General features: G+C 38.9%; 1 protein-coding gene and 1 long non-coding RNA gene across 3 annotated transcripts in view; both read right to left on the bottom strand.

Moving 5' to 3' along the window:
• Positions 1–12,261, bottom strand: part of LOC111339022 (mucin-like protein) — a 29,497-nt gene extending 17,236 nt beyond the window's left edge. Inside the window, exons 1-11 of one of the 2 annotated variants that reach the window (XM_088762482.1) lie at positions 11,980–12,261; positions 6,157–6,963; positions 5,764–5,823; positions 4,206–4,375; positions 3,750–3,835; positions 3,375–3,562; positions 2,615–3,090; positions 1,993–2,078; positions 1,360–1,547; positions 712–882; positions 194–315 (exon numbers count right to left, since the gene is read on the bottom strand). In XM_088762482.1, coding sequence (XP_088618608.1) covers positions 194–315; positions 712–882; positions 1,360–1,547; positions 1,993–2,078; positions 2,615–3,090; positions 3,375–3,562; positions 3,750–3,835; positions 4,206–4,375; positions 5,764–5,823; positions 6,157–6,963; positions 11,980–12,052 — 2,427 coding nt within the window. In that variant the 5' untranslated portion in view covers positions 12,053–12,261. The remainder of the gene's footprint in view (positions 1–193; positions 316–711; positions 883–1,359; positions 1,548–1,992; positions 2,079–2,614; positions 3,091–3,374; positions 3,563–3,749; positions 3,836–4,205; positions 4,376–5,763; positions 5,824–6,156; positions 6,964–11,979) is intronic. The other variant, XM_088762483.1, reaches the window with a different exon arrangement.
• Positions 12,262–15,825: 3,564 nt separating this feature from the next.
• LOC148727754 (uncharacterized) lies at positions 15,826–19,190 on the bottom strand. Its single transcript, XR_016002243.1, has 3 exons — positions 18,500–19,190; positions 17,912–17,988; positions 15,826–16,654 (listed from the first exon to the last, which is right to left on the bottom strand). It is a non-coding gene; the product is annotated as an uncharacterized LOC148727754 (long non-coding RNA).
• Between the last annotated feature and the right edge of the window lie 8,164 nt (positions 19,191–27,354).

Here is a 27,354-nt window from a genome sequence, read left to right as displayed (position 1 = left end):
TAAAGCACAAAATCTGATGAATTTGATACGTAAAAGCCATATTTTTTAAAAATAGCTTTTATTTTATCTTTCACCAGTTAATCCATCTCCCGGAAATTAGCTGAAAGAGATCGACCTGGTTTACTCTTGATGCAAGGTAAGAGTCCTATAAGGTACTTTATGAAGGTAATAATCGATACAAATCCTGACAAACCTCTTGAAGAGTAATATTCAAAATGTATATAGAAATAGCATTTTTGATCTCCTCCTGATTGGGCGTCCTGCGGTTTGGTAAAATACAGGCTGGTGTTGTTGGCGGCGGAGGTGCTGTTGTAACTGCGGAGGATCGTGGAACATGAAGTTAAAATCTCTATTGTTATTTTGTACTGACATGAAGATAAATGCTATGAGAGGAGAACGAAATGTACAAAGGTATAGAAGTCTACGATAGATCTGCCTAATTTCCCTTTGAACGCATTTATAACTCACTTATCATCAGCTGACTCGAATTGTGTCCGACCCTTTCATAACTGAAAGCCGAACATCCAAATCGTAAGGACTGATAAGGCTTCATCTCTGAAGGGTGAAGGACTATTGAAAATGACCGTTCATGTCTTTTTCCGCTAGATGCGGTTCTCCCTCATTTCCAATTCCTTAATTTTGGGGGGAGCGGTGTATTCGTATTTACCCGAATCCGTAGAAGGACGTCTTAGTTCGTAGGAAATTCTATACCTGGACAAGCTCCTGAGTCACATGCCCGAGTCTCGTTACTAGGTCCCTGACAATCTTGTCCATTGTTGATCGGTGGTGGATTGGTGCAGTTTCTAAATCGCATTTGAGCACCAGGCCCACAGGAAGAGCTGCATTCGCCCCAAGGACCCCAGTTTGTGAAGTTTCCATCCACTGTTCAAGATAAAACGTGACAGATATAACAGCAGGGGATCAAACTGAGAACGACATATGCAGAAGGATACAACTATATCAGTTCTGAACATTCTTTTTGTCCCTTTTTTCCAACCTATAGCCTCTGCTAATTTATGAGGGAAGTTTGCATAATGCATGGCAAGCCTGTCACCTCAGTTCAATATCTGCTACCAATCACTCTGCATAATGTGCATGCGCCAACTCTGCCTTCTTATATGCACCATCTAGTCCACTAAAGACATGAAAGAGCTCCTGTAAGTAACCTAGCTCTGAATTGCTTGGTATGTTACGTTTCTTTTCGATTTTACTTTTGGTTGGGGTTTACTAGACAACAGATCGCCAAAAAAGAAGTAGACTTCATTTGTTTCGATTCATTTGTTTGCAAGGAAGGTTACGCTTTTTCAGTTTTGAATGATGACGGCAATTTGTAAAACGTCATTGAACCATCAGTGTTACCTGTCAATTCTACACCCAAGATGCCACTCAAGTCTATGAGGTAGGATTCCAGAATCGTTGTCAACTGTTCAACTTGCAAGGTGGAATTATTGTTTGCAGCGTCTCTCAATACAATGAAGAATCTGAGTTCGAGAGGACTGTTAACTCTGGGGAAGCCCTCCGGGATCAAAATAATCACTTCAGATGAACTACAGGAAATGGAAGAAAGAGGTTCTCTTTTGACTGATTTTTCCGAAAAAAAGGAATTATATTTTTAGTTCATAGGTTGAAGGCGATTTTGGGAAAGATTAGGGGGGCCCTGGGGGGGGGGGGTTATTGGAGGGTTATTATAATAGTATGGAGCCTCATAGGGGGGGATCAGGTAGGTTTTACTGTCACACAAACAAAACTCCTCCGACTATCTTCCCCCCCCCCCACCCCACCCCCTCATCCCCATCTCCATCCCCAGCCAAGGCGATAAATAATGACCGGCCTCTTATTGGAATCTACCAAAAAATCTATGTGACACATGCGGTAGAAGATGCAAAATCTTTTAAAATAACTTGAGAGCCTTCGTAAGAGGGCCTATATTGAGGGGTTCAGTTTCTTAGCTTTATCCGTCCTCTCTTGTTATTTACTGATGAAACAACTCACTTGATAGGACACAATCCTGAAGAGGCACAATAACGCAACACTTCCTCGGCAAGTGATTTCGTGAAGTTGTCCTCAATTGCACACCACTGGCATCAACAACGGAAAAGGAAAAAATTATAAGAATAAGTAAAGAAAGAAAAAAAGCAAAGAAAAAAGTACTTTGAGCACAAAGTAAATTTTATAGCCACAGCGTAGCTTCTCTTCCTATACCGAAAAGAAGTTTATCTTTCGTCAAAATTTAGGTCAATAATTACAACGAATGAAACGATATCTTTCATAATGTTATTAAACTGGGGTGTTCTATAAGGATTCCTAGCCCCGAGAAAAGCTGTAACAGCGCATGTGTAAAATTACGATATTCTTTTTACGTGTATACGATATCGCCAATTAGCTGCTGACACAGAGACACGATTTGTAGATCCTTTTTTCATTCAGTAATAAAGTCGATTTTTCTTGTCAGTAAAGGCCTATTTTGTTTATATAATGAAGATGGCGAGTTAAACACGATTTAAGAAATTCCGTATCTACACGCGTCCAAATGGTATTCTCTGTGTATCGACCTACCAAAATCCAGCATCATAAATACTTAGGGTGTTCAAAACCGGACGTAAAACCTACATACCTGCGGAATAGTGAAGTTTGGAACTATGATTGAGAATGCGTTCGTTAACTGCTCAGTTGTTGCGGGTTCGCGATTTAATAAACAAGACGGCGGTGTCGTAGTATCTGGTAGACCCGTTGTTGTAACTGGTGGAGTTGTTGTGTCTGGGGGACCTGTTGTAGTGTCTGGCGGACCTACAGTGGTACCTGATGGATTTGTTGTAATGTCTGGTGGACCTGTTGTAGTGTCGGGTGGAGCCGTTGTAGTTTCTGGTGGACCTGTGGTGGTGCCTGGGAGACCTGTCGTAGTGCCTGGTGGAGCTGTATTGGTGTCTGGAGGACCTGCGGTGGTACCTAGTGGAGTTGTCGTAGTGCCTGGTGGAGCTGTTGTGGTGTCCGGCGGATTTGTAGTGTCTAGCGGACCTGCAGTAGTTTCTGGTGGCGCTGTTGTTGTTTCCGGACGACCAGTCGCTGTTAATGGAGGGCTAATTGTTGACACTTGAAAGAAAGCAATTAGTAACTAATCTTGAACAACAAGGTCTGGAAGGATGTCGGTGTGAACAGATTTCGATTACAAACGCCTTAGTCCTTCCATTGAAAACTTGGTCCTTTTTATCCAAAATCAAGCTTAAATATTGGCCTTGACACACATTTCTTTTTACGTATAAATAAAAAAAAAACAGAATCAGAGACGTGCACTTAAATAATGAAGCGCTTAAGAGGAGAGGCTGCAGAGGCAGCACATTTAACTATAAAAATGGAAGAATTTGCTCAACAAATACCTGTAAATTCTACTTCCAACGTGTCGGTTAAGTTTTGTAAAACAGTGTCCAATATATTGTTCAGTTGTTCACTTCCCAGGGTAACATTTGTGTTATTTTCGCTTCTCAGACGAATGAAGAACCTGAGCTCCAGAGGACTGTTGACTCTCGGAAAACCTTCCTGTATTACAACTTCTACTTCCGATGGTCTTGATGCCAAAATGAAACAATATAAAAAAAAATAATAAATAATAATGCTTCTGTCTGGCTTTCTGTAAGTGTCTCTTCTTCGTCAAAAGAAGCGTTTGAGAGAAAGGACTGATTTCATTCGTAAACTATGTTGCTCTTGTGTGATTATTTAGAAGGACAAAACTTATTGCAAACTCCTTCACTCACGAGAAAGGGCAGACTCCTGGAGTGGCGCAGGAACTTGAGACTGTTTCAGCAATTAGTTGAGAAAAGTTCGCTTCCAGTGCACACCACTGAAAGAAATAATCATTAGTTAAGCATCTACAATCAGATTCACTTTTTCTGAAAATATACAAAAGGCAAACATTTCAGCTCATCTTAACTTGGAATATGGGGTAACGATCGTACAAAAATGGTTCTAATGTGGCTGAAAGACTAATCAAAACAATTTGAGAGCACGGGACGATTTCAAAATATCCAAAAATTTGCCAGCTGATTTTGCCCACTCAACAGCATTTTATTCTTTGAATATTTACAGACCTAATGAAACGGATTGAATACAAAAGTTTCACGAAGAGACTGTAGATAATGATGTTGGTCGGTGCTCACACGAAATACTCTTCTTGAGAAATTAAAAGAAAGCTAATGAAAAGAAGTACAGACCTCAGGAATAGTTATATTTGGAATAACCAGTGAAACTGAGTTTGCTATTTCCTCCTGAGTAGCGGGTTCGCGATTGGACAAACAAAAAGGCGCAGCCGTCGTAACTGGAGGACTTGTTGATGTAACTGGTGGGCCTGTTGTGGTGTCCAATGAACCTGTTGTTGGTGGACCTGTAGTCACATTCGGGCCGTTTGTTAAAAGAGTGCCTTAAGATTTGGAGTTAGCTATTAAACTCTATTTACATGAAAAATTTATAGAAGAAAAGGTGAATACTAGGAATGTTCTGAAACATTGGTATAGATCTCCCATCATTAAAAGCTAATTTTCTCTCCGCCAGCAATTTGTCCAATTCAATCAAGCTTACTCTCCGATGCAAACCATCAAGTGTGGTGTCTCTCAAGGTTCGATTTTAGGCCCACTATTGTTTATTCTATACATTAATGACCTTCCTAATGCCTCTGAATTATCAGACCCTCTACTTTTTGCTGATGACACCAGTATCTTCTATTCTCACTCAAATCTAAATTGCTTAGAATCTATACTTAATGATGAACTCCAAAACATTGACGTTTGGCTAAAATGTAACAAGCTTTCAGTTAATGTAAAGAAAACCAACTATATAATTTTTAAACCCAGACAGAAGAAATTTAACTCCAGCATTTCTCTCTCCTTTGGAGGTAAACCCCTACAACAAGGCAATGTAACTAAATTCCTTGGGGTCTATATTGACGATCATCTCACCTGGAAATACCATATCAGCTATGTATGTAAACAAATCGCTAAAGCAATAGTCTCGCTTTTCCCTATCCTCGGCAACCTCGGCAACCTCGGCAACCAAGCTCACTTTGTATTACACCTTAGTTTATCCTTATACCGTCTGGTCGTCCAGATACGTATCTAACTTAAATAGAATTTGTTATTGCAAAAGCGAGCTGTGCGGGCTATCACCAACCCAGACTATCGAGACCACTCTGCCCCTTTATTCTCCAAACTAGGAATTTTAGATATTTTCCGAGTCATTACGTTTGAAATCGCTAAATTTATGTTTTATTTCAAAAATAACTTATTGCCCCCATTGCTTCTCGATCTCTTTTTAAGGAATAGCCAAATTCACAACTATGGTACCAAAACAGCCAGTAATTATCGAACGCATTTGTGCCGTACAAATGTCAAGCAGTTTACAATTCTCTACCAAGGTCCTAAAATTTGGAACTCTGTCCCTATTTCAGTCACTCGTTCGTCAAACTTTCTTAGCTTTAAAGCGAAATTGCAAGAGTTTTTATTTAAATAATCACTGAATTGGCCAAGCCGCACATTCGCAGCACTTTTTCTTTACTTAATCTATTATTCTAAGTGAAGTGGCTCTCCCATAAGCCTGGTGGCTTCTTAGGTCTCCTCATATTCTAACTGTTATCACTGTAATTAACTATTTTTTAATTGTTAAAATAAGGCAAATAAATATGATGATGATGATGATGATGATGATGATGATGAACTCTCCAGAAAAGTACAAGACTGACTCACTTCATTAAGGTGATATCACCAGGTGATACATTACCTGTAGTTAAATCTGGGCCGCTAGTGGTTGTAGATGGAGATGCTGTTGTATTCGGTGGCTCTGTTGCAAGAAGATGTGAAAAACATCGTAATCAGATTATGAAAATTACCCTAACATACCGTGTGCAATCTTTCTCATCATTCCACTAAGCGTTTAAAGATTAAAAGCGCATTAAGAGCCCATACTGGCTAACTAACTAGTTCCCACCTTCGTGAAATAAGTTTAGGGGACACACAAAAAAACTCTATAACACATAACTCAGAATATTTCGTATGTCAAGACTGTGGGCTTGTTATAACTAACTTTACGTATGGTCAGAGCGCACGTCGTTTTGAGCTCATATTCTAGCTATTAGTCTGAGCTTCTTCATGCATGAATGGATGGTTGACAGACCTGTTGTAGATTCCAGTGGACTTGTACCTGTTGCTGCTGTTGTGGTGCCTGGGAGAACATTTGTCGTCGTACCAGGAGGAGCTGGTGTTGTTCCTTGAGGTGTCGTTGAAGTATCTTGTGGAAGTGTTGTGGTACTCGATGGAGTTGTCGTTGTATCTGGTATCGCAGTCGTAGCATCTGGTAAAACTGTTGAAGCATCTGGTGAAGCAGTTGTTGTACTAGATGCAGCTGTAGTGGTATCTCGCGGAGCAGATGAAGTACCTGGTGGAACGGTTGTGGTAACTGGTGGAGCCGTTGTGGTGTCTGGTGAAGCTGTTGTAGTTACTGGTGGAGCTGTTGTTGTGTCTTGTGGAGCTGTTGTAGTTACTGGTTGAGCTGTTGTGGTGTCTGGTGAAGCTGTTGTAGTTACTGGTGGAGCTGTTGTGGTGTCTGGTGAAGCTGTTGTAGTTACTGGTGGAGCTGTTGTTGTGTCTTGTGGAGCTGTTGTAGTTACTGGTTGAGCTGTTGTGGTGTCTGGTGAAGCTGTTGTAGTTACTGGTTGAGCTGTTGTGGTGTCTCGTGAAGCTGTTGTAGTTACTGGTGGAGCTGTTGTTGTGTCTTGTGGAGCTGTTGTAGTTACTGGTTGAGCTGTTGTGGTGTCTGGTGAAGCTGTTGTAGTTACTGGTGGAGCCGTTGTGGTGTCTGGTGAAGCTGTTGTAGTTACTGGTGGAGCTGTTGTTGTGTCTTGTGGAGCTGTTGTAGTATCTAACGGATCTGTTGTAGGGACTGATGGGTCAATGGTGGTGTCCGGGGGTACGGCTGTGCTGTCTTTTGTGTTATCAAGGCACGTATTACAGTAAACGAAAGATAACAGTCAGTTAACAACGCAATTTTTTGTCATATTTTACATGTGCAGTCAAACCTCGATCATCTGAACCTTAATTATCCAGTATTTTCGATTATTTGGTTTATGTGGACTATTCAGCCCATTCCCGATGGGTCTGGATAATCGAGGTTCGAATGTAATTGGTACTCTACCACGCGCGCTCTGATTGGATAACAGTGTGTTTGGTTTGAATTAGGTTTCTATCAAACCTCCCGCTTATGTTTCATCGTGGCCTATACCGAGCTACAAAATAATGGTATCTATCGCTGAAAGCCACCCCCATACCCAGCTCAGATGAACTTCTCCAAATCAGTTGTGTAAAATTCAGCCACTGTTTATTTGGATCGATAGGCGTGCCCGTGCGGAAATTGTACTTCGAAATCTCATTATACAATTCTGTCACAATGTGACGGCAGAGAACACAGTTTGTTTGGTTTGAATTGCTACAAATGGGCTGCGATGGTTTGGTGAAAACAAAGCCAAGGTTTTCACCAAGATTTTTGCTGTCTAAGACGTCGAACTCATGAAGTAGAGATCGGTTCTGTAAAAGAAACTGGGAGCAGTTCCGTGCCCCTTCAGCAAGTTCTGTATTCCAAGTTAAAGGCCCAACGGCTGCATGCAATGATCGAAAATTATTATGGTCCAGACAATCTTGTTCAAAGAAGGACAAGCCTGCCAATTAGAGAATTTAGCACATTTTACCTACAGAACGAGTACACTTTTTCCAGATTTGGCGATAGTTAATTCATCTTAAGAGGCTGTCTCTCTTATTTCTACTGGTGTTGGCGAAAAGGTCGCAAATGCTCGTGCATGTGCTAATTCGAACGTTCGTAACTTTTGACAAGTCGAAAACGTACAGGGGTTTTTGCATGAGTTTACCTCAAAAGGTCTAAATTCAACGGCTTTGTAGGATAGAGTTGTCAATCAGTCCCAAATCCCAAAACTTAACGTCTAAATAAAGGTTATTTACGGCCATTAGCCGATGGCGATTTATATTGGTCAGAATATAAGCTAAGATTCGCCTTTTCAAATGTGCTGAGAGGGAAATATAACTTTCTGGACAAACTGGAAAGGTATTTAATCAATATGACATAGATTTCGTGGCTAAACTATGCGAATCAAATATTTTACAATGTTACAATATATGCTAATTTTTTTAATTTTCGAGGCGTTGCGACGGTCCCTACGCACTGGGGAAATAATTATGCCCTCTGAGGCAGTCAAAAAATTATTTCGAATCAAACCAAATCTACTTTAATTCTTTCCTAAGAAAGTCTTTCAGTTAGCAGAGTTTCACGCAAAATAATTTTCGACGCGAAATTGATCGGTTGAAAATAAGAGACATCCTCTTAACAACTTATTCACTGTTTGTCTTTGATAGGGCACGTAGTAGAACTAGTCCTTACGGGGGCTTTCCGTTTTAGTGATATCTTTTAGAGAGCCGTTGTCTGTATCAAAAAGGAGTTGAACCTATTTTACACAGCCCAGTCTATCATTTCCTCTACCGAATGGTGGATTTGAAGAACACAGGCACGATGGACATTTACAGAGTCTGCCTTTAAAAGCCTGATAGTAATCCGCGCTGCAAGTGCGGCTTATTTAGTTAATCCTAGTTCCCGTATCAGACCATGCAAAACTTATGACTCTTAACCATCTTTGGAGAGCAATTTCACTTTTGGACATGCAACGAACGCTCTGATTGGTTGAAATAACATCTCCACGAAAAGGTGGCTATCTTTTGTGCATTTTATTGTATTCTCGTCGACACGTTTAATACTCTAACTCATACTTTTTAATATTCTCTTTGTTGCAACTTTTTCTGAGCAAGAGTGAGTACAAATAAAGATTGTTGTTGTCGTTGTTGTTGATTCATTTTATATCAGGAGTATGGAATACTGCTATTCGTAACTAATAACACCTTAATGAGACGGTGGTTTATTCAGAGTTCAACTAATGCAGTGTAACTACATGGGCGGATCCAGAAATTTTTGATTGGGAGGGTCCAAACTTTGGTTCAGAAAGGACTGATGGACTCTTTTGAGGCAGATTACTTCTCTCCCACATCTACCACACCCCCTCTCACTAGTCCCGGTTGCACGTTATAATTCCTTGGCCGCCTACCGTTTACTTGGATTCATTAAGAAAATCAGCCAGTTAAAAATTGATCTACGATCCTGTCGATGTAAGAATTTCAGTCTCAAAGTTGTAAGCGTCAGGTCTGATGGGGGGGGGGGAGGGGTCCGGATCCCCCAGACCCTCCCCCCCTGGATCCGCCACTGAACTACAGCTTTCCATTCTCTCGTATCCAAGCAGAGCCCGCGTGATGTAACCAAAATTACTTAATAGATAACAATTTAAATTTACCTTGTTTTTCACAATATTTTGATGACCTTGAGCTGCGAGATATTAGCTGAATAACAAGGTACTAGAGCTTATATTATGTGTTGACTAGCCAGTAATTACTTTCAGGTATACCAGTAAATAGGGGCAAGCAATTTGAAAGGAGTTTAACTAAGACCCCGGTTTTGGAGAAATCAATGGACTTAGAAATTTCTATCTAAGTGAGTTGTTTGAATGGAACAGATATCATGCCATTGTTGGCTGTAAGTCTTCTTGATACTGTTACAAAAGCTAACAATGAGATTAAATGCATGGTCATATCGCATGAAACATCAAATTTAAAGCCAAAACTTTCGGAGAGTCGAGAGTCCAAAGCGCTATCGCGGTAATTAAAATTTCGAAAGTCACCTTGTCTTCGTTCTATAAATTTAAAAATAGCCGGAAGAACAAGGTTGCCACAATCATTTTCAAGAGGTGACATTTCTTATGCTAATTACACCGTATCGAAATATATGCATCCTGTATGGCTCTAATTACATGTGGAAATTTTTAGCGAGACTGCAATAGAGGAAATTTCCTCAATTAAAAGACCGACCCTGATATGTAATGGTCAACAGAATATGTATAATCTTGGATGGGCCCTCGAAATAGTTTGACGCATGTTCTTAAACAGGTTTTTAAAAGAGTTGATCTGTCCATAAAGAGTTATTTTTCGACACTTAAGGATACGGTAGACCTTCGAGGACTAATTTTTTGGAATTTGTTTGCAATTTTTTTTCTTTACCATGTTAAACTAAGCATTTTTATTTTAACTATAGTTTCCAAAGAGAATTTTGGCAAAATATTGAAACGCACGCGAGTTATTTACAAGAACGCATTTTCGAACTAGATGCTTTTGTGTTTCTATTGGCGGTCGGCATTTTGAGTTTGCTAGAGTGCTGACATAACTTGACATGTGATCACCCAAAGGCGCCGTTGGGAAAACTTCGTTTTCACACGAATATGCCTTCTTTGAACGAATTAATAGGGTATGTAAACTTTACGGATTACCCTGAAATTTGGTCTGAGGACTCTCAAGGTACCAACCTAAAAGGACTGTGTGGGGGAATTCCGTTTTTCACAATGATTCTCCCGCAATGGCCTCCGACGTAGTAAGTATCAGTAAAATTCTGATCAGCGAAATTGACAGATAATAAATTGCAAAGCAGTCAATATGAATATCGAAAATCCCCACATGGTTTTGAGAACCAACCCCTGCGGATTGAAACTGTGCAGAAGTTTTATTTGTGCAGTCAGATTTGATATGCGATTAATTCACTCAAAGTAACATCGTCCACTTCGAATTGTTGCGCCCCATTCGATTCGGTTTACTACTAGATGGAGCTAAAACGAAATAATTTTTGCCGAATAGTGCATTTAATTAGGCTTCAAATAGCACGTTTAGCTTTTTTTTTTGCAAACGACACCCGCGAAGGTCTACCGTATCCTTAAATATCTCAGAAATATGGCTGAAATAGATGAACGTATTGCCGACCAACTTCTCAGGGTTGTACTCTGGCAGTGAATGTTTGTGGTGTTGTCGACAGAACAAACAGGATGAAGGCCGTTTAACGTGAAAAGCCTCAACAACTTTTGAAAAGGTGATATATTTCTGTGCAGCAGTAAACGATTTGTTTTAAAAGACTGAGGCGCCTACAAAACCAGAGACATGCCAGTATTAAGTTGAGTGAGTCAATATCTTCATACTAGACAAAAAGAATTTCATTTGAAACCAATTATATTCAAGTGATCACACATCCACTAGTCATCGAACCAAGATGGTTGAAAATTTCATCGGGAAACAATCTTGAATTGATCGAGGGTGGAACTTTGACGATCTTCCAAGCATAGGGGCTGAAAACTCTTGAACATCATTTCACTTGAAATACACTTCAAAAGCAATTTTAAGAAGTTGACGAAAGGCAATATCGTGGAAAGGCAATTATGCATCAATATGATGATTTCCGAACAACATTTTTTGTGTGAATTTGAAATCCCTTCACGAATCGAAGCTTATTGACTTTTGAACACCAATCCTAGATGGTGAAATTTTTTCAAGGGGATGCAAAAACTTAAAAGAAAGTAAACTGATCCGTGCCAAGAGATAAGCAGAAGCGACTGAGATTAATTTACTCTTGTTATCGGCTTTTGCAGCACACATATATGACCATGTGTAGTTAAAAACACAGTTTTCATAAATGTAAACCATAGATCTTTTAAAGAAAGTTGATTCTATGATCAAATGAGTTGAATTCCTGAACATAATTTACTAAAAACCATTTGAAAAATGACTGGTTTCGTATAAGCAATTCCTGTCTGTTTCCTCCTGCTCTTTCAAACCATTAAGTAAGTGGTTTTTGGACTAGTATTTCAGATAAGGTAAAGCCAAATTAGAAAAGAACTTCGAATGCTCATTCTATAGTTATTGAGATAAAGGAGTCTCCAAACATCTCGATTGTAAAACATGCAGTCCATCAAAGGTGTTGAACATCTACGGTTTTTCTTCAATGCGAAATTGTTACAACTATTCTACCGACACACATAAAAATTGCTTCATCAATAGTCACCGATTTACTTACCTATTTGGCCCAGAGAATTCCTACAAAAAAATGTGAACAGTAGCAAGGCTACTCTCAACAAACATGACGCCATAGTAAAGCTCTTTTTAAAATTAACGAACCAAGTAAAATTGAATCAGTTCAAGCCTTCAAGGAATTTCGCCGGGCTACGAACATCAGCCCTTTTAACCAAACCAATTCAAGCCTGTTGACTAGAGGGCCTTCGTAAACAATGCCATGATGTAGTTTTCCGGATCGAGCTTCTGGAAAGTGATGTTTCTGGACAACAAATACTTTATCAAAAACACCCTCTCATATGCATACATTGAAATCCATAGTTTTGAGAGTTTCTATGACAACGAAGGATATTGAATGTTGAAGATATAGAGCTTCAGAATTATGTGTCTTAGGAAACGAGAAATATTGGAATTGTTTGCTTTTCAGTTGGTATATCGGAATATTTCCCGTTTGTTCGACGTAAGTTCTTGTTGTTGTCACGTTTTGTCTGGGAACGCACACATAAAGGTTTTAACAGTAAATTACCTCCCCGTTTTGTCACCTGTTATGTGATAAATAAAAACCGAAGAGCTTATTCATAAAAATAACCAAATTATATTTACTTCTAGGATATACTAGCAACATTTTGAATATTGTAGGGAATGTATTGGTTATAAACTGCTGTCAATTGGTTGGCTAATTGAGCAAATTATTTTAATGGGTCAATTACAACGATGATACAAGTATGCACTTAAATGAGCCCTTAGAGAAAAACTGTTGGAATGCCACGAACCGCGGGATTATTTAATTCAAGAACAATGATCGATAACAAGAGAATATCTGAAAAAAGCAACTTCCCGTGGTACGATTTTTTAACATCTCAGTTGTATTTGGCAATACATATTTTTAACAAAGTTTAAATAGGCGTCGTTATTCTAAAACCACAAATTATTAATCTTTTAAATAAATTTAGCCTTTGCACAGGCGACGTGTTAGGGATATATTAGGACGTTCACTTGAAGTACTGACCTTTATAAGAAAGGGATACGTGTATGATTATTATCAAGTCAAGATTACGAAGATACAGTCTTTGAATGAAACTTTTTCCCTTTACCCTGGTTCAAATGTTTCTTACGTAATTCTGGAGAGTCTATAAAGAGTTTAATAGACGATCACTATTGCGATAGCATCAATTTCAAGTTCCATTAACCACAAAATTCATGTGGCTTGGTCGTTGATTTTGCACCTGAATTACAGCTTTGAAACTAAATGTGTTGAAATTAGTAAAAGGGCTGAGCCAAAAACTAATAAAGCATGCTTGTACTTTAAGTGTTTAAGTGACAACCGTAAATTCTATGACATTAGATGTCCAAAAACAAAATTAATTTTCACTTCCCAGACTTTATTATGTTTATCGCTTCAATATGTATTTGTCTCAACCAAACACACTGATCCCCCTAATATAAAGAATCTATCTGGTGGGGAAATCAGTAAAAGAAGAGTGAGAAATGCAGTAATTTATAAAATCCTTCCACGAAAAACTAAGATATTAATTTCGAAGTTCTTTAGAATTGAGGAATATCTCCATCATTTACAATACTGTGATTAATTTTTAGGCTGGTCGAATTAAACTGAGCTCTGAATATTAATCAGTATCTATGATAAAGAAATGCCATTTCAGTTTGTATGGTGTGATTACTTAAGACAACAAACAGATGAAGTATTTCAAAAGCTTAATTACAAACGTCATTAGGCAAAGCCGCTTTTCAGCATTCTTCATTTATCCAAGTGAAGTGGAAAAAGATCACGTTCAACTATAAAAAAATTAACCTTATCTCATTTCCGATTTCTGCACAAAAGTGCCGCTTCAAAAAATTAAAAAAACCCCGACAATCAACGTCACGTTCCATTAAGAAAACAGTCTACTTGGCTAGTTTGGCAAGCGCCTTACTTGTTTTTTTTATGGCGGGAAATGTAGAAAAATTGTAATCAAACAGACACATGTGTCGGGTTCCGAGTCTAAACTTGTTCGATCACACAAATAATCCCAAAAACTGTTGTACTTTTGTGATAGTGGGGTCTGGTGGAAAAGACTCACTTCCTGTCATCATTTCCTATGAACACAAGGTATTGCATGCCGATGAGGAAAAACAACCGACCCGAACAGCTTGGATTAGGTCATGATTTGATGCGTGCATGATTTGATAAAAAAGTTCATTAAAATCAAGAAAACCTTCATTGAGATGATATGCTACAAAAACAATACGATTTTCAACTCCGCCCTTAAAATAGGATACATGATTGTTTCAGATTACTGAAATATCAAGAAAAGCGGAATGGGCCTTTGTTACGTCACAAGTAAACGGCCAAGTTATTGAGTTAGATTCAAAATGGCCACCGCCTCCACAGTCGAATTCTGGGCACATTTGAAGACAGTTTTCAAAAGGTCGATTCACCCTCTGGGATCTCAAAACTCGATCAGTGTCATAATTTCAAATAAGGTTTTTGACGGTGGCGATAGAAATTAAATGATGATGTTCGTTCTTACGTGATGGGCGTGACTTCTCCAGTTAATCTACAAGTCACTCCAATCATGCGAATTTCTCGGGGAGGCCAGCGGAAAACAATTTCTGATGAGAAAATATATGTTGAGAAGAAGTGGATTCGTTTCATAAGCTGCGGACTATGTTGCCTTTTATGGTTTCTCCACTTCGTTTCCAGAGCTTCCGTTACAGAGAGACAAAGGACACTTGGAAAAAGCTTTTTCATCTTGCGTGACAGCCATACGTCTACTAATCGCTTCTCTTCGAAGAGAAGGTTTTCGGGTCAGGCTAAGTTTCTTTCAGTCTTCAGAGAGGAGCCTGCTCGCACAAACCGCTTATTTAGATTTCTAGTTCTCGTTAAACGAAAGGAAAAGGCTGTGCTCCGAAACGCGCCAGAGTTTTGGCGTTGTACTTCAACCTTCTTGCATGACTAATCACACAGCCAATCAAGAGCGTCCTCATCAAGGGAAAACATTACAATATTATTCATATTTAACCAGCCTGCGCAGACGATGCGACAATGCCGAACTGAACTGACCAAGACGCTGCTCCTCCACCCAGCTCTTAGCCTTTTCACGGGTGATTCGAAAACTAAGACCTCTGATTCTAAAGAAATAGCAGGGATGATTGCTTTTTAAATACAAGTTCACCAGCCAATAACTTGAATGATGTTCATGCATACTATTTGTTTCAACAGTCCAAAGAGGAGAGATAATCTGTGATGTATTCCAGAACATTTGAACTCAAACTACCAAGATTGATTCAGGAAATTCCAGAAGCTTCAAAAACCTCCTTCCCCCCCAATCCCCCCCCCCTCTCCAGATAACCCACTTAGCTGCCTGGGGTGCTGGGGTGGAGAGTTTGAACTGGAAGTGTCAAAGCTTTCCAGGGAAATACAAGAGTTATCTTGAACTATGAGGGGTGTTTAAAGGTAAATAGTTCAATTTCGCCAGGGAATGGCTCACAAGAAAAGATCTCTACAAAGTCCAGGTCTCAAAGTTTGGTCAATGTGTAGAAAGTGACGGCAACTTATTTTCCCTTTAGCGAAAGAAAAATTGAACAAACCAATCTTCAAAAGTTCGTTCCCCCCAGGGAATGTTGAGGCATGAAATTCAAATTGACAAATTGATCGACGCATTAGTTAGAGGGAGGCATTGAACAAGAAAATACAAAGGAAAAGGTGTAGGCTTACGTCACCTTACCAAGATATAATTTCCCTCCAGCAATGTCTACTCTAATCTCACAGCTTACTTACTGGGTAGTTCTGAGCGAAAAAAAGTGTCCTGAAATGGTTCTAACAATGAACAAATAACTGAGCTACTGTAGCAAAACTTTATTCAAATTTAAGGTCGTTAAACTATATTTAATAACTACCTCCACTGACATGAAGTCATCTGGTTTAGGCAGCTGGTATAACAAGACTAAAACAATTATATAAGTAGTATTTGTAATATTACTTGTGACTCTATCACGCATCCGCAATGAGTTGTCTGTGTATATAATTCACATTCATAGTGAAGTTCGGATTTAACGCCCGCTGTCATTGGTTGACGAAGGGTGTGTTCTATCTGTTATCTGAGATTCTGAAGAGACAACAAGCACTACCTTTAAGGACCACAACTTCTCAGGTTTTTAAGCAAATTGAAAAATGAACCAAGTCTTTTACATTTTTGGATGGAAACAATTCCTGCAAAGACAATGACGTCAAATTCAAGGAAAGAGTGTTTGAAAAAGAAAGATTGTTAAACTTAAGAAACCCGCAATTTACTGAATTCTTATGTGATGTCAAGATAATTGCATAGTTAAGCTTCATAGTTAACCACAAAGAGAACATTATAGAGGGTAAATACAAAAACTGAAATAATTTTCATGTCTTCATAGCTAGTGTTTCAAGACCCCTATCCACTACCCTTCGATCTACGATCATTTCATCAAAGACAATGCCGTTGTTGTTCAGGTTGGACACAATCTTAAGCAAGGTTTAAATTGATTGTGAGTAACTTTCCGGTGAATGTTCAAATCCCAAAGTATCTGCTATTTGCAGTGTCTAATACAGAAACAGGTGCAAGTGTTCTGTTCTTATCTATCTCCAATTTCTCTCCATTCATGATCATTTCATCCAAGATCATAAGCACTTTATCCACGTTGAACATAATCTATAGAAAGGTACACAGTCAAGGAAACTTATCAAGTATTATTTGTCAAAGATTTAAGTTACGATATTACAATTATATTTTTAAAGGATGTTCTCTTAATCTGAGTTTTTCCTCTCACGCAAAATGGCGAATAGGATGGTACCACGTGAGAATGATAAACTTGTAAAGGACAGACGGTCAGAAAAAAAATTATTCCTTCTTGACCCAGTCTCACTGCCTTAGCCCTTGGTCAGAATATTCAGCTTTCTTTAATTAACAGAAAATATATCTGCTACGAAGGCTAAGAAATAAGATGTTATAGTTTATTTCATTAGCATCATTTATTAGCAACAACTGTTGATTGATTGGATCAGAAAACCAGGTATAAGCACGGGGAAGGAAGAGAATCCAGACATGGATGGAGGAACTAAAGCGTGGGCAAGGAAGAGTTTTGGTTGGAGACCAGGTTGTCCTTATGTTCTTTGCTTGCGGGTTGAGTACGCATTATAATGATGATGTTGACGATGATGGTGATGGTGTTCATGATTAATATCTAACGCCGACAGGATTAAATATCCGTTGTCATCACCACAAACACAAAGTCGCCTGATCAATAATTAGCCTGTCACAAAATATTAAGAACCAGAGGTGTATCATAATTTTTGTGTACATGCATCTATTTTTGTATCGATTTTTTGGTCCATTGTATCATAAACCAGTCTCTGGGTATATTTCATTTGTCTCCTTTCAAAGAATAATGATATTGCAGTAAATGGCGTGAACCCGGGGCTCTGAACCCGGGGGTAACATGTGAAAGTGTGGTATGATCGTCCGGGTGAGTGAAGTCCTGAGAAGGACTGTTGTCGGTGGTAGTGACTGACGTTTCGACAACCTGTGCGGAAGTCGTCAGAGTCAAGTGAAGAGTTGTTGTCGGTAGAATGTTCTTATTTCAGTTCGTGTAAAATGATTGGTCAGTTTTGCCGTGATGTTATTGGCTGTACGACTCTAGTGGCGTAAGTCGGTCGTGATTGGTCTGCTTCGATCCGTCGGTAAAGTTAGGTCGTTCTGTTTGGTTCGTTTGTAATGTTTATGTCGTGAATGAGTCGTTTGTGTGGAGCGGCTCCAACTATTCACTTGACTCAGATGATGACTTCCGCACAGGTTGTCGAAACGTCAGTCACTACCACCGACAACAGTCCTTCTCAGGACTACACTCACCCGGACGATCACACTCCACTTTCACAATAATGATATTAAACATATAAATAAGAAGGATACATCCAATTCACACTGAAAAAAAATATAGAGACAGATTTGTGAAACTTCCTTTGGTTAAATATCAATTTATCCATTACCTATAACTAACAGCTCAAAACGTCAGATTAAGAAACTGTTTACAGTGGCCAATTTACATTATCAACCCAGTTCATAAAACTGAATCACCCTGTGTATTAAGCGTAACGTTCAATCAGAACTTTTAAGTGTAGACCCCAGATTTTTAAATCAGTGCTGCAAATACTAAGTTTAGAGTTTTTGCACATTGCAACAACGGAAAACTTTAAACTGCTAACTAAAAGTACCTTGAGACTCAACACATTAGAAAAATGTCGATCCAGAGTTTCTTCAAAGTTATGAATGAACTCAGTTATTGACAATTTATTCTGTAAAGATCAACTCTTATCTTCAAGATAATATGGTTTTATTAAATGAGTTGATAAAACCAAATTATCCTGATGTAAATACTCCCGCACCGTTGCAGCACCTTAGTTTCTTTAGAAAACTACTCCTTTTATCCTGTTATTGTCTAAATTTTGAATTGAAAATGAGAAAAGTTTACCTCAGAAGTAAGAAAGATTAATAGCTCACCTTACAGCATTAAAGACGGGTGACCCGAGTTGAGTTAGCAAAATAATTTGAATATAAACACTAGCGAGAAAAACACACAACGTTTCGATGACTCCATGTCATCATTCTCAAGTGAGAAGAGAATAAAAATGAATAGTTAATTTATACCGTACGAAGGTGGCGAACGTAAAAAGTTTAAAATATTTAAAATATTTAAATAAATAATTGCGCGTGTCGAGTTCATAAATGTAAACTATTAAATAAATAGTTTCGCGCGTATGGAATCCGATTGTTTGTTCAAAGAGGGCTTCATCTTCTTTATAAAAAGCATTTCATGAACTAAACAGTCCAGTTTCCCGGTGCACTTTTTAAGTACGTTGAAATGCTTGGTCAGGTCGCCGATGGTTTGTAGCCCGTGGTCGTTCTTTAGATGTTTGCCGATGGCCGAATTACGGTGCTCATTAATACGTTGATGTAAATGCCGGCTGGTGTACCCGACGTACTCTGCATCACACAGATCACATTTATAATTATATACAACGCATTGTTGGCTAACTATAGGAGGTTTAGGCTCACGAACTCTGAGATCTTCACAGATTTTGCGACTCTTGAACACGGGATGAAGGGTGTGATTGATTTTGTTGCCTAGATCTGATAATTGCCTTTTCACTGCGTCAGCTGACTTTTGATCTTTAAAAGGCAAAACCACTCGGTGAACCTCAAGTATCCCGACCACCTCATCAATTCCACCATCTCTCACTTTGTCACCTCAGTTAGGTCGGAAAACCCTGGAGTGCAAGCTCAATTATCCGTCAACGAAAATGCTGTTCACCGAGTGGTTTTGCCTTTTAAAGATCAAAAGTCAGCTGACGCAGTGAAAAGGCAATTATCAGATCTAGGCAACAAAATCAATCACACCCTTCATCCCGTGTTCAAGAGTCGCAAAATCTGTGAAGATCTCAGAGTTCGTGAGCCTAAACCTCCTATAGTTAGCCAACAATGCGTTGTATATAATTATAAATGTGATCTGTGTGATGCAGAGTACGTCGGGTACACCAGCCGGCATTTACATCAACGTATTAATGAGCACCGTAATTCGGCCATCGGCAAACATCTAAAGAACGACCACGGCCTACAAACCATCGGCGACCTGACCAAGCATTTCAACGTACTTAAAAAGTGCACCGGGAAACTGGACTGTTTAGTTCATGAAATGCTTTTTATAAAGAAGATGAAGCCCTCTTTGAACAAACAATCGGATTCCATACGCGCGAAACTATTTATTTAATAGTTTACATTTATGAACTCAACACGCGCAATTATTTATTTAAATATTTTAAATATTTTAAACTTTTTACGTTCGCCACCTTCGTACGGTATAAATTAACTATTCATTTTTATTCTCTTCTCACTTGAGAATGATGACATGGAGTCATCGAAACGTTGTGTGTTTTTCTCGCTAGTGTTTATTCTTAAATGTCTAACAGAATCTAATGTCATTCGAATTTGAATATATCAACAAAGTTGAAATGGTAAATTGGCCACCGTTACGATTATAAAAGCTGACGTTTCGAGCGTTATCCCTTCGTCGTAGCCCTTCGTCATTCGCTCCGACAAAGGGCTAACGCTCGAAACGTCAGCTTTTTTATTCGTAACGGTGGCCAATATACCATTTCAAGTTTGTTGATATATTCAAATTATTTCGTTACTCCCACCGACGCAGCCCCAAATAGTTTCTTCAGAAACTATCAGCCTCTATTCATTTGAGTTAGCAAAAATCGAGTATGAAAACAATGCTGCTTCCGTTTATGTATGGAGATCTTAACCTTAGGCAAGCATTAGCTTTTGTGTTCACACGTATTGTGATTTTATTAATTGGTGAAAAGTTTAATCCTTACACTTAAAGCACCAAGCTATCCTTTCTGTATTATCACACCAACATTTGAATATAGTCAACAACCTTGAAATTCTTGAATTCCATAAGAGGACCCTGTTGAGGAAAACAACAATTTATAGGGGCACTCTAAGATTACGCCATGGTTCAAAGTCAAAGTCATCTTTAATTAAGCAGGGTGGTCCTTTCAGCACTAGGCTGGTATCAATAGGAGCCCTGCGTTATTAATGATTACTACAAAGGAGGATCAGTCGGGTATCCCATTAGCCCTTGCGCGTTATTATCGATGAGGTGTCACATTGCATCGAAGTCGAGTGCACGCACTAGAAAGTCGACTGAATTTTAAACGGCTGTTTGTCCTTATTCAGGAGCACGGAAGGTGATTTGAACGGTTTCATGTATTCTTGTAACAGTTAAGTTGACTTTAGTAGTTTAGTGTGTGAACTTGCTCTTCTCTAAATGGAGAAAAAAACGCCTTTGTTATGAGTGGTATGCACGACTGAGTAGCTTTGTTTATGCGCTTTACTCTAACGTTTGATCGATATTGTGCTATTATTGGTGGGTACTTAAGGATATTATTCCGCCTGGTGGTGCCTGAATAATGGCACTTTTCAATATTAGCGAAGGTCCCCTTAAGTCCCCAAATTTTGTAGGAATATGTGGCCGTTGAAAATTGTTTAAATTGGCGCCAAAATTGTTACGTCTTTCCTCGACTGGTGTATCACCCAGCCCGCTTTTGACCGATCAATAGCCTTTGCTACCTATATTAAATGCCCCTTTTAGTACATCTGTGTAAAAGTTTGCTCCCGAATTAAGGTTATTATCTTGTGATGGAGTGTTTTCTTTATTTCTTTTGGTAACTCGAGTCGCTTGCCACTTCTTCAGAAGACTGGCTTTTCACGGCGATTTTTCCTTTCGTCGGGTAGCAACTGCAACATTACAATTTGAGACTTGTAAGTCTAGCCAGGGCATCTCTGGGATGTTATCTCCTTCATATTCGTCATATGGTCGAATATCCGAAGCGGCAAGAGACCGATTTTCGACGCAATCGAAGTCGAAGATTATAATCACTGAACGTCTTTGATCTTCGCTTTCATCCTCTAGCTGTTTGGGTAAATTTAAAGAATATCACATTGAGACGCCTGGAAGTCTCCGACAACAAGCCAAATTGGAAAGTTTGATGTTAGTCTGACTATCCAAATCCAGGTAGTTGACATAAATTAGTGGCGAGCGCGAGAGCACTTCGCTGTTGATCTCAACTACCTCCATCCCGACTGAGTGATTACGTGACTAGAGCGAATTGATAATATAGTTCGAAGCGTGGAATTGTGGGATACCTTACTAATCCTCCTTTGATTACTACATAATAATCGAAAAATTACCACCGGCTAAAAAACTACTACAAGATAAAAATACAACAATCATGCATAATAAAGAGCTAATGAAATATACAATATCTCATCTAGTAAAATATTGTTTAAGAAGGTTCTTAAACTTGGAGAGTGATGTAGCAGTTTCAATGTTCTAGGTAATTTATTAAAAAGGATCGAACCTGAATACCTAAAAGTGTTTTTTCCTGGACTTAATTTAGGGTTCAAATTAATTCAACCTTGGTTAAAACTCTTGCCCTTGATCTACATTAATTGTTGTAGTTATAAGTACTCAACTGATTATCAGGAATATATATAATAACGTAAAATAGGAATGACTCCGTCTAGAAACTAGAAAATTTTGCGCTACTACCTTCGTCAGTATAATTATAGTATAAATAAATATATGCAAAAAAAGAAAAGAGTTTAAAAGATAAAAATAAATAATTCCATATACTAATTGAGATTCTATGTACTTACTGAAAGAAATTACGCACCAAGATAAAAACCAAAACTTTGCAGGTAAGCGAAATGTTTCCACAGGGCGATTTTTGCTCAGCAACTCTCCCCCAAATGACCTAAATGCTGAAAAATGCTGCAACCTCCAGATTCATGTTAGCCACTTGGTTCGTATTGTTGTATTGCTTTCAATTCACAACATGCTGTAATATTTATTATATGCTGTAATTTTTTGTCAATATATTCCAGACTTATTAAGGGCTCGAAAAGAACTTTGAGGATCCTAGAAAATATCTCCAAAAAACACCTTTGAGAGGATTCTTTTAAGATCTTTGAAAGATCCTTGTTTTGTTCCCGAGGATCTTAAAGGATCCTTGCACAGATCCTTCAGAGATCTTGACAGGGATCCCTCCAAGATTTTTATCAATTCCTTGTGGTTCCTAGCAAGGATCTTAATAAGATCTTCAAAAGGATCCTTTTAAGATCTTTGAAAGATCTTGATAAGGATCCTTGTAAGATCTTTATGAAATCCTTAAGGATCTTAGCAAAGATCTTATTAGGGTCCTTGAAAGGATCCCCTTAAGATCTTTGACAAGTCTTTCACAATCTTCAAAGATCATTAGAGATCCAGTGAGGTTTTTCACCTGGGAAGGAACAAGTTCCCATCTTCGTGAAAAAAGTTTACGGGAAACACAACAAACTTTATGATACAGAACTCAGACGATTTCATATGTCAAGACTGTGGACTAGTCATGAGTACCTGATGCTGCTGTTGTGGTGTGTGGGGGAACATTTATAGTACATGAGAGAGTTGCCGGTGTATCTCGTATCGTAGTTGCATTATCTGGTGGGGCAGTTGCTGTAGTAGATGCAGCAGTTGTAGTATCTGATGGAAGTAGTGTTGTGGTTACTGGTGAAGCAGTAGTGGTATCTGGTGGAACTGTTGTGGTAACTGGCGAAGCAGTAGTGGTATCTACTGGAACTGTTGTGGTATATGGTGGAACTGTTGTGGTAACTGGTGCAGCAGTTATGGTATCTGGCTGAACTTTTCTGGTAACTGGTGCAGCAGTAGTGGTATCTGGCGGAAGTAGCGTGGTAACTGGTGCAAGTGTAGTTGTATCTGGTTGAGGTGTTATGGTAAGTCGTGGAGTAGTTGTGGTATCTGGTGGAACTGTTGTGGTAACTGGTGCAGCAGTAGTAGTATCTACTGGAACTGTTGTGGTATATGGTGGAACTGTTGTGGTAACGGGTGCAGCAGTTGTGGTATCTGGTGGAACTGTTGTGGTAATAGGTGGAGTAGTTGTAGTATCTGATGGAAGTAGTGTTGCGGTTACTGGTGAAGCAGTAGTGGTATCTGGTGGAACTGTTGTGGTAACTGGCGAAGCAGTAGTGGTATCTACTGGAACTGTTGTGGTATATGGTGGAACTGTTGTGGTAACTGGTGCAGCAGTTATGGTATCTGGCTGAACTTTTCTGGTAACTGGTGCAGCAGTAGTGGTATCTGGCGGAAGTAGCGTGGTAACTGGTGCAAGTGTAGTTGTATCTGGTTGAGGTGTTATGGTAAGTGGTGGAGTAGTTGTGGTATCTGGTGGAACTGTTGTGGTAACTGGTGCAGCAGTAGTAGTATCTACTGGAACTGTTGTGGTATATGGTGGAACTGTTGTGGTAACGGGTGCAGCAGTTGTGGTATCTGGTGGAACTGTTGTGGTAATAGGTGGAGTAGTTGTAGTATCTGATGGAAGTAGTGTTGCGGTTACTGGTAAAGCAGTAGTGGTATCTGGTGGAACTGTTGTGGTAACTGGCGAAGCAGTAGTGGTATCTACTGGAACTGTTGTGGTATATGGTGGAGCAGTTGTAGTATCTGCTTGAAGCGTCATGGTAATTGGTGGAGTGGTTGTGGTATCTGGTGGAACTGTTGTGGTAACTGGTAGAGCAGTAGTGGTATCTGGTGGAACTGTTGTGGTATATGGTGTAACAGTTGTAGTATTTGGTGGAAGTGTTGTAGAAACTGGTGGAGTAGTTGTGGTATCTGGTTGAACTGTTTTAGTTACTGCTGGAGCGGTCGTGCTATGTTGTGGAATTGTTGTGGTAACTGGTGGAGCAGTTGTAGTATCTGGCGGAACTGTTGTGGTAACTGGTGGAGCAGTTGTGGTATCTGGTGGAACTGTTGTGGTAACTGGTGGAGTAGTTGTGATATCTGGTGGGACAAAACAACAATAGAAACTTCCATTCGATGGGAGCAACATACACGTAATCATCATCAACTTTATCATTTTAATTTAAAACTTTCCTTGCATACATTGTTTTGTCTCCATTGTTGTGTTGTCTCATTAGCATTTCTTTTATAAACTCTAAACTCAACTTTGTACTTTGTATACTGAAGATGACAGAAGAACTGTCAAAACATTTTTTTAACAAATGTCTATATTTTCTTAAATTCGTGACACTTCTGCTGCTATCCAAATGGTTTGTTATTGGCAAGGACTTTGTCTTTAAGTTCGAGGACAACTCCCACACCTGTTAGCCTTACGCGTAACACATTTCTATCAAATCTTTCGCCCAAGTTTTCTCGTGGCCTATACTGAACTACAAGATAACGGAATCCATTGCTGGAAGCCACCCTCATATCCAGCTCAGATGAACTTCTCCCAGTCAGCTGTGTGAAAATGCAGCCACTGTTTATTTGGATCGATAGGCGTGCCCGTTATGAAATTGTAGTTTGAAATCTCATCAGACCATTTTGTCACGATGTAACTGGAGAGAACACAAGATGTTTGGCTTGAACTGCAACAAATGGGTTGTAATGGTTGGTGTAAATGTTTCCTTTCAAGTTAGAATCTGCACTCGATGTAATCGCTTCCGTTAAAGCTAAATGTTACCGCTTCTGAAAGAAGCTGCGGAATATTTTATGGTTTCATAAACGCCTCCGTGATTAGTTCCTTTTTGGACAAAAAATTATGGTGAGCGTTTCAGTTCAGGATAAGACCTCGTGTAATCAAGATCGTTTCTAAATAGAAGACAAGTTAGACCGTAATCCTCGATAAAGTAGTCAAGACCTGCGAACGTTGGTAACCAACAATTTATTTTCTGATTATGTTAACTCGTAGTTGTGATACAAAGCGAAACCTAGCGCTAGTTTTTTACTTTTCTTGTTTCTTTCAATTGTCATGTGCTCGTTGCCCAAACCGATGTTATTCTTAAGGGTACGATCGAATAATAGTTAGGTAATTTCTTCACGTAATGATTTCAGCTTACCGCTTCGATATAAGAACTCCTCAGAGAATGGGAAAGAAAGAAAAGATCCTATATTGGTTTGGTGCTTATCGCATGCGCGTGTATCAACCCCGGAATCGAGTGCAAATTCTAACTTGAAACAAACAGAGACAGAACGGTATTGAGTTCAGTAAGTTAATATGTTAAATGCTAGACAAAAAATTTCCATCTTAAACCAATTGTATTCAAGTCATCACACATGTAATAGACGTCGAAGCAAGAAAATTGGAACTTTCTCAGAAGGACACGATCTTAAGCTGAAGGTAAAACTTTGACTACAATCCAAGCAAAGAAGCTGAAAACTCTTGAATATTAATTCACTTGAAAATTCTCTTTATAAGTAATTTAAAGTAATAAATACGTCAATTGAAGCTCCTCATAGGGGCTTTTCAGCCACACAGCCAATCAGCCTCAAAGCGGGCCATTAGCAATAGGAAAACGACGAAAAATCATATTGCTCAGAAGACCACAGATGATGTGTTTTCGAGTTTTGTATTATATCAGGGTGATATTCTAAAAGTTCTGTCATGCAGCACGTTAGTCTTCAAAAGATGCGACAATTTTACTGCAAAGGTCCAGACACAAGAAACATCAACCAATTTTAAGGCGTCTCTTGTATAAAAGTTTACAAGACTTCGATACCATGTAAATAATGATACTTTATTGTACTAAAATGCATTTTCATGACGTTTCTGTACATTTTAGTACCAAAAATGTTAAAGATCTTTACGATTTTAATTCATTTAAGATCTCATGCTCTGCACAAATTTGAGACAAAAATTGCTCTTGGAAACTTTAGAATCTTACATATACTACAGAGGATAGCATAAACCTTCAAAATACATTTAAATAAAGTCAGGTTCCACATATAAATGAACTTCAAACATACATTTCTTTTAAAAATTTGAACGGAAAAAGTAACGGAGGTTACCACTTGCTCTAACAAGTATTTGTTATAAGAATGAAAACACTGAAACACTCAAACCAATATTAAGTCTAAAACTTATTACAGCTATCATGCTTATTTAAAATACTATACCAAAATTGAACTGATTACATAGTGGTAAGTGTTAAAAAAACTTGCCGTTTGATATGAATTTCGTTTGTTTACAGCATGTATAAAATCAAACCTCTCTCTTGAAAAAGAGTGATCGAACCATGCTTTTCGTAAATTTTGCGTTTCCGCTTAAAAAGGATTAATTAAAATTATCGCACCGAAGAGAAATGATTACATCATCACTCTGTCCACATAGCGTATCGAGAAACTGGTAACGTTAATGGTAACCAGGAGGTTACTCGATAGTGACCCTCATATCTGTGTTGCTGTAAAGCCAATTTGGCTGCATAAGTCAATCACGAACCAAAAACAAAACCATTAGGGAGTATTTGCCTGGTGGCGAGTAAACAGGCTTTCAATCATCGACACATTGTCCCCATTCAGCTTGTACTGTCGCTGAGATTTTCCACAAGGGATAGGAGGCACAAACACGTATGGCGCGAGCTAAACGATGCGGGTACGATATATTTCGGCCTTCTCTGGGCAAAGGCTGTTTTGCCAACCCTTATATCGGGATTTTCTGTTCTAAACTTGGCATGAAGGAAATGGATATAATCATTGAGGTAATGCTTCTGGACCTTTTCGCCATTACAATTTACAAAGTCATCTTTCCCCGGCATAACGCGAGAGTTGTCTCCCCTCTCTAAAAATGCAACGATGGCGTCAGTCAGTTTCTTTGATTTTTCTGGAAGACGTCTTCTCGATGCGGAATAAGACAGCTTTCCATTCATCTTGGACAGCAAATTTCTGCTGATCCCGGTCAACTTAGTTTACGAGGGGAAGACAACGGTATCTCTTCAGGAATCCCGCACCAGATACAGCA

This window comes from Stylophora pistillata, chromosome 6, assembly GCF_964205215.1.
Source record: "Stylophora pistillata chromosome 6, jaStyPist1.2, whole genome shotgun sequence".
In the NCBI taxonomy this organism is placed as follows: Eukaryota; Metazoa; Cnidaria; class Anthozoa; order Scleractinia; family Pocilloporidae; genus Stylophora; species Stylophora pistillata.
The sequence above is the reverse complement of the archived record's forward strand: the minus strand, read 5'-3'. Positions and strand labels throughout refer to the sequence as shown.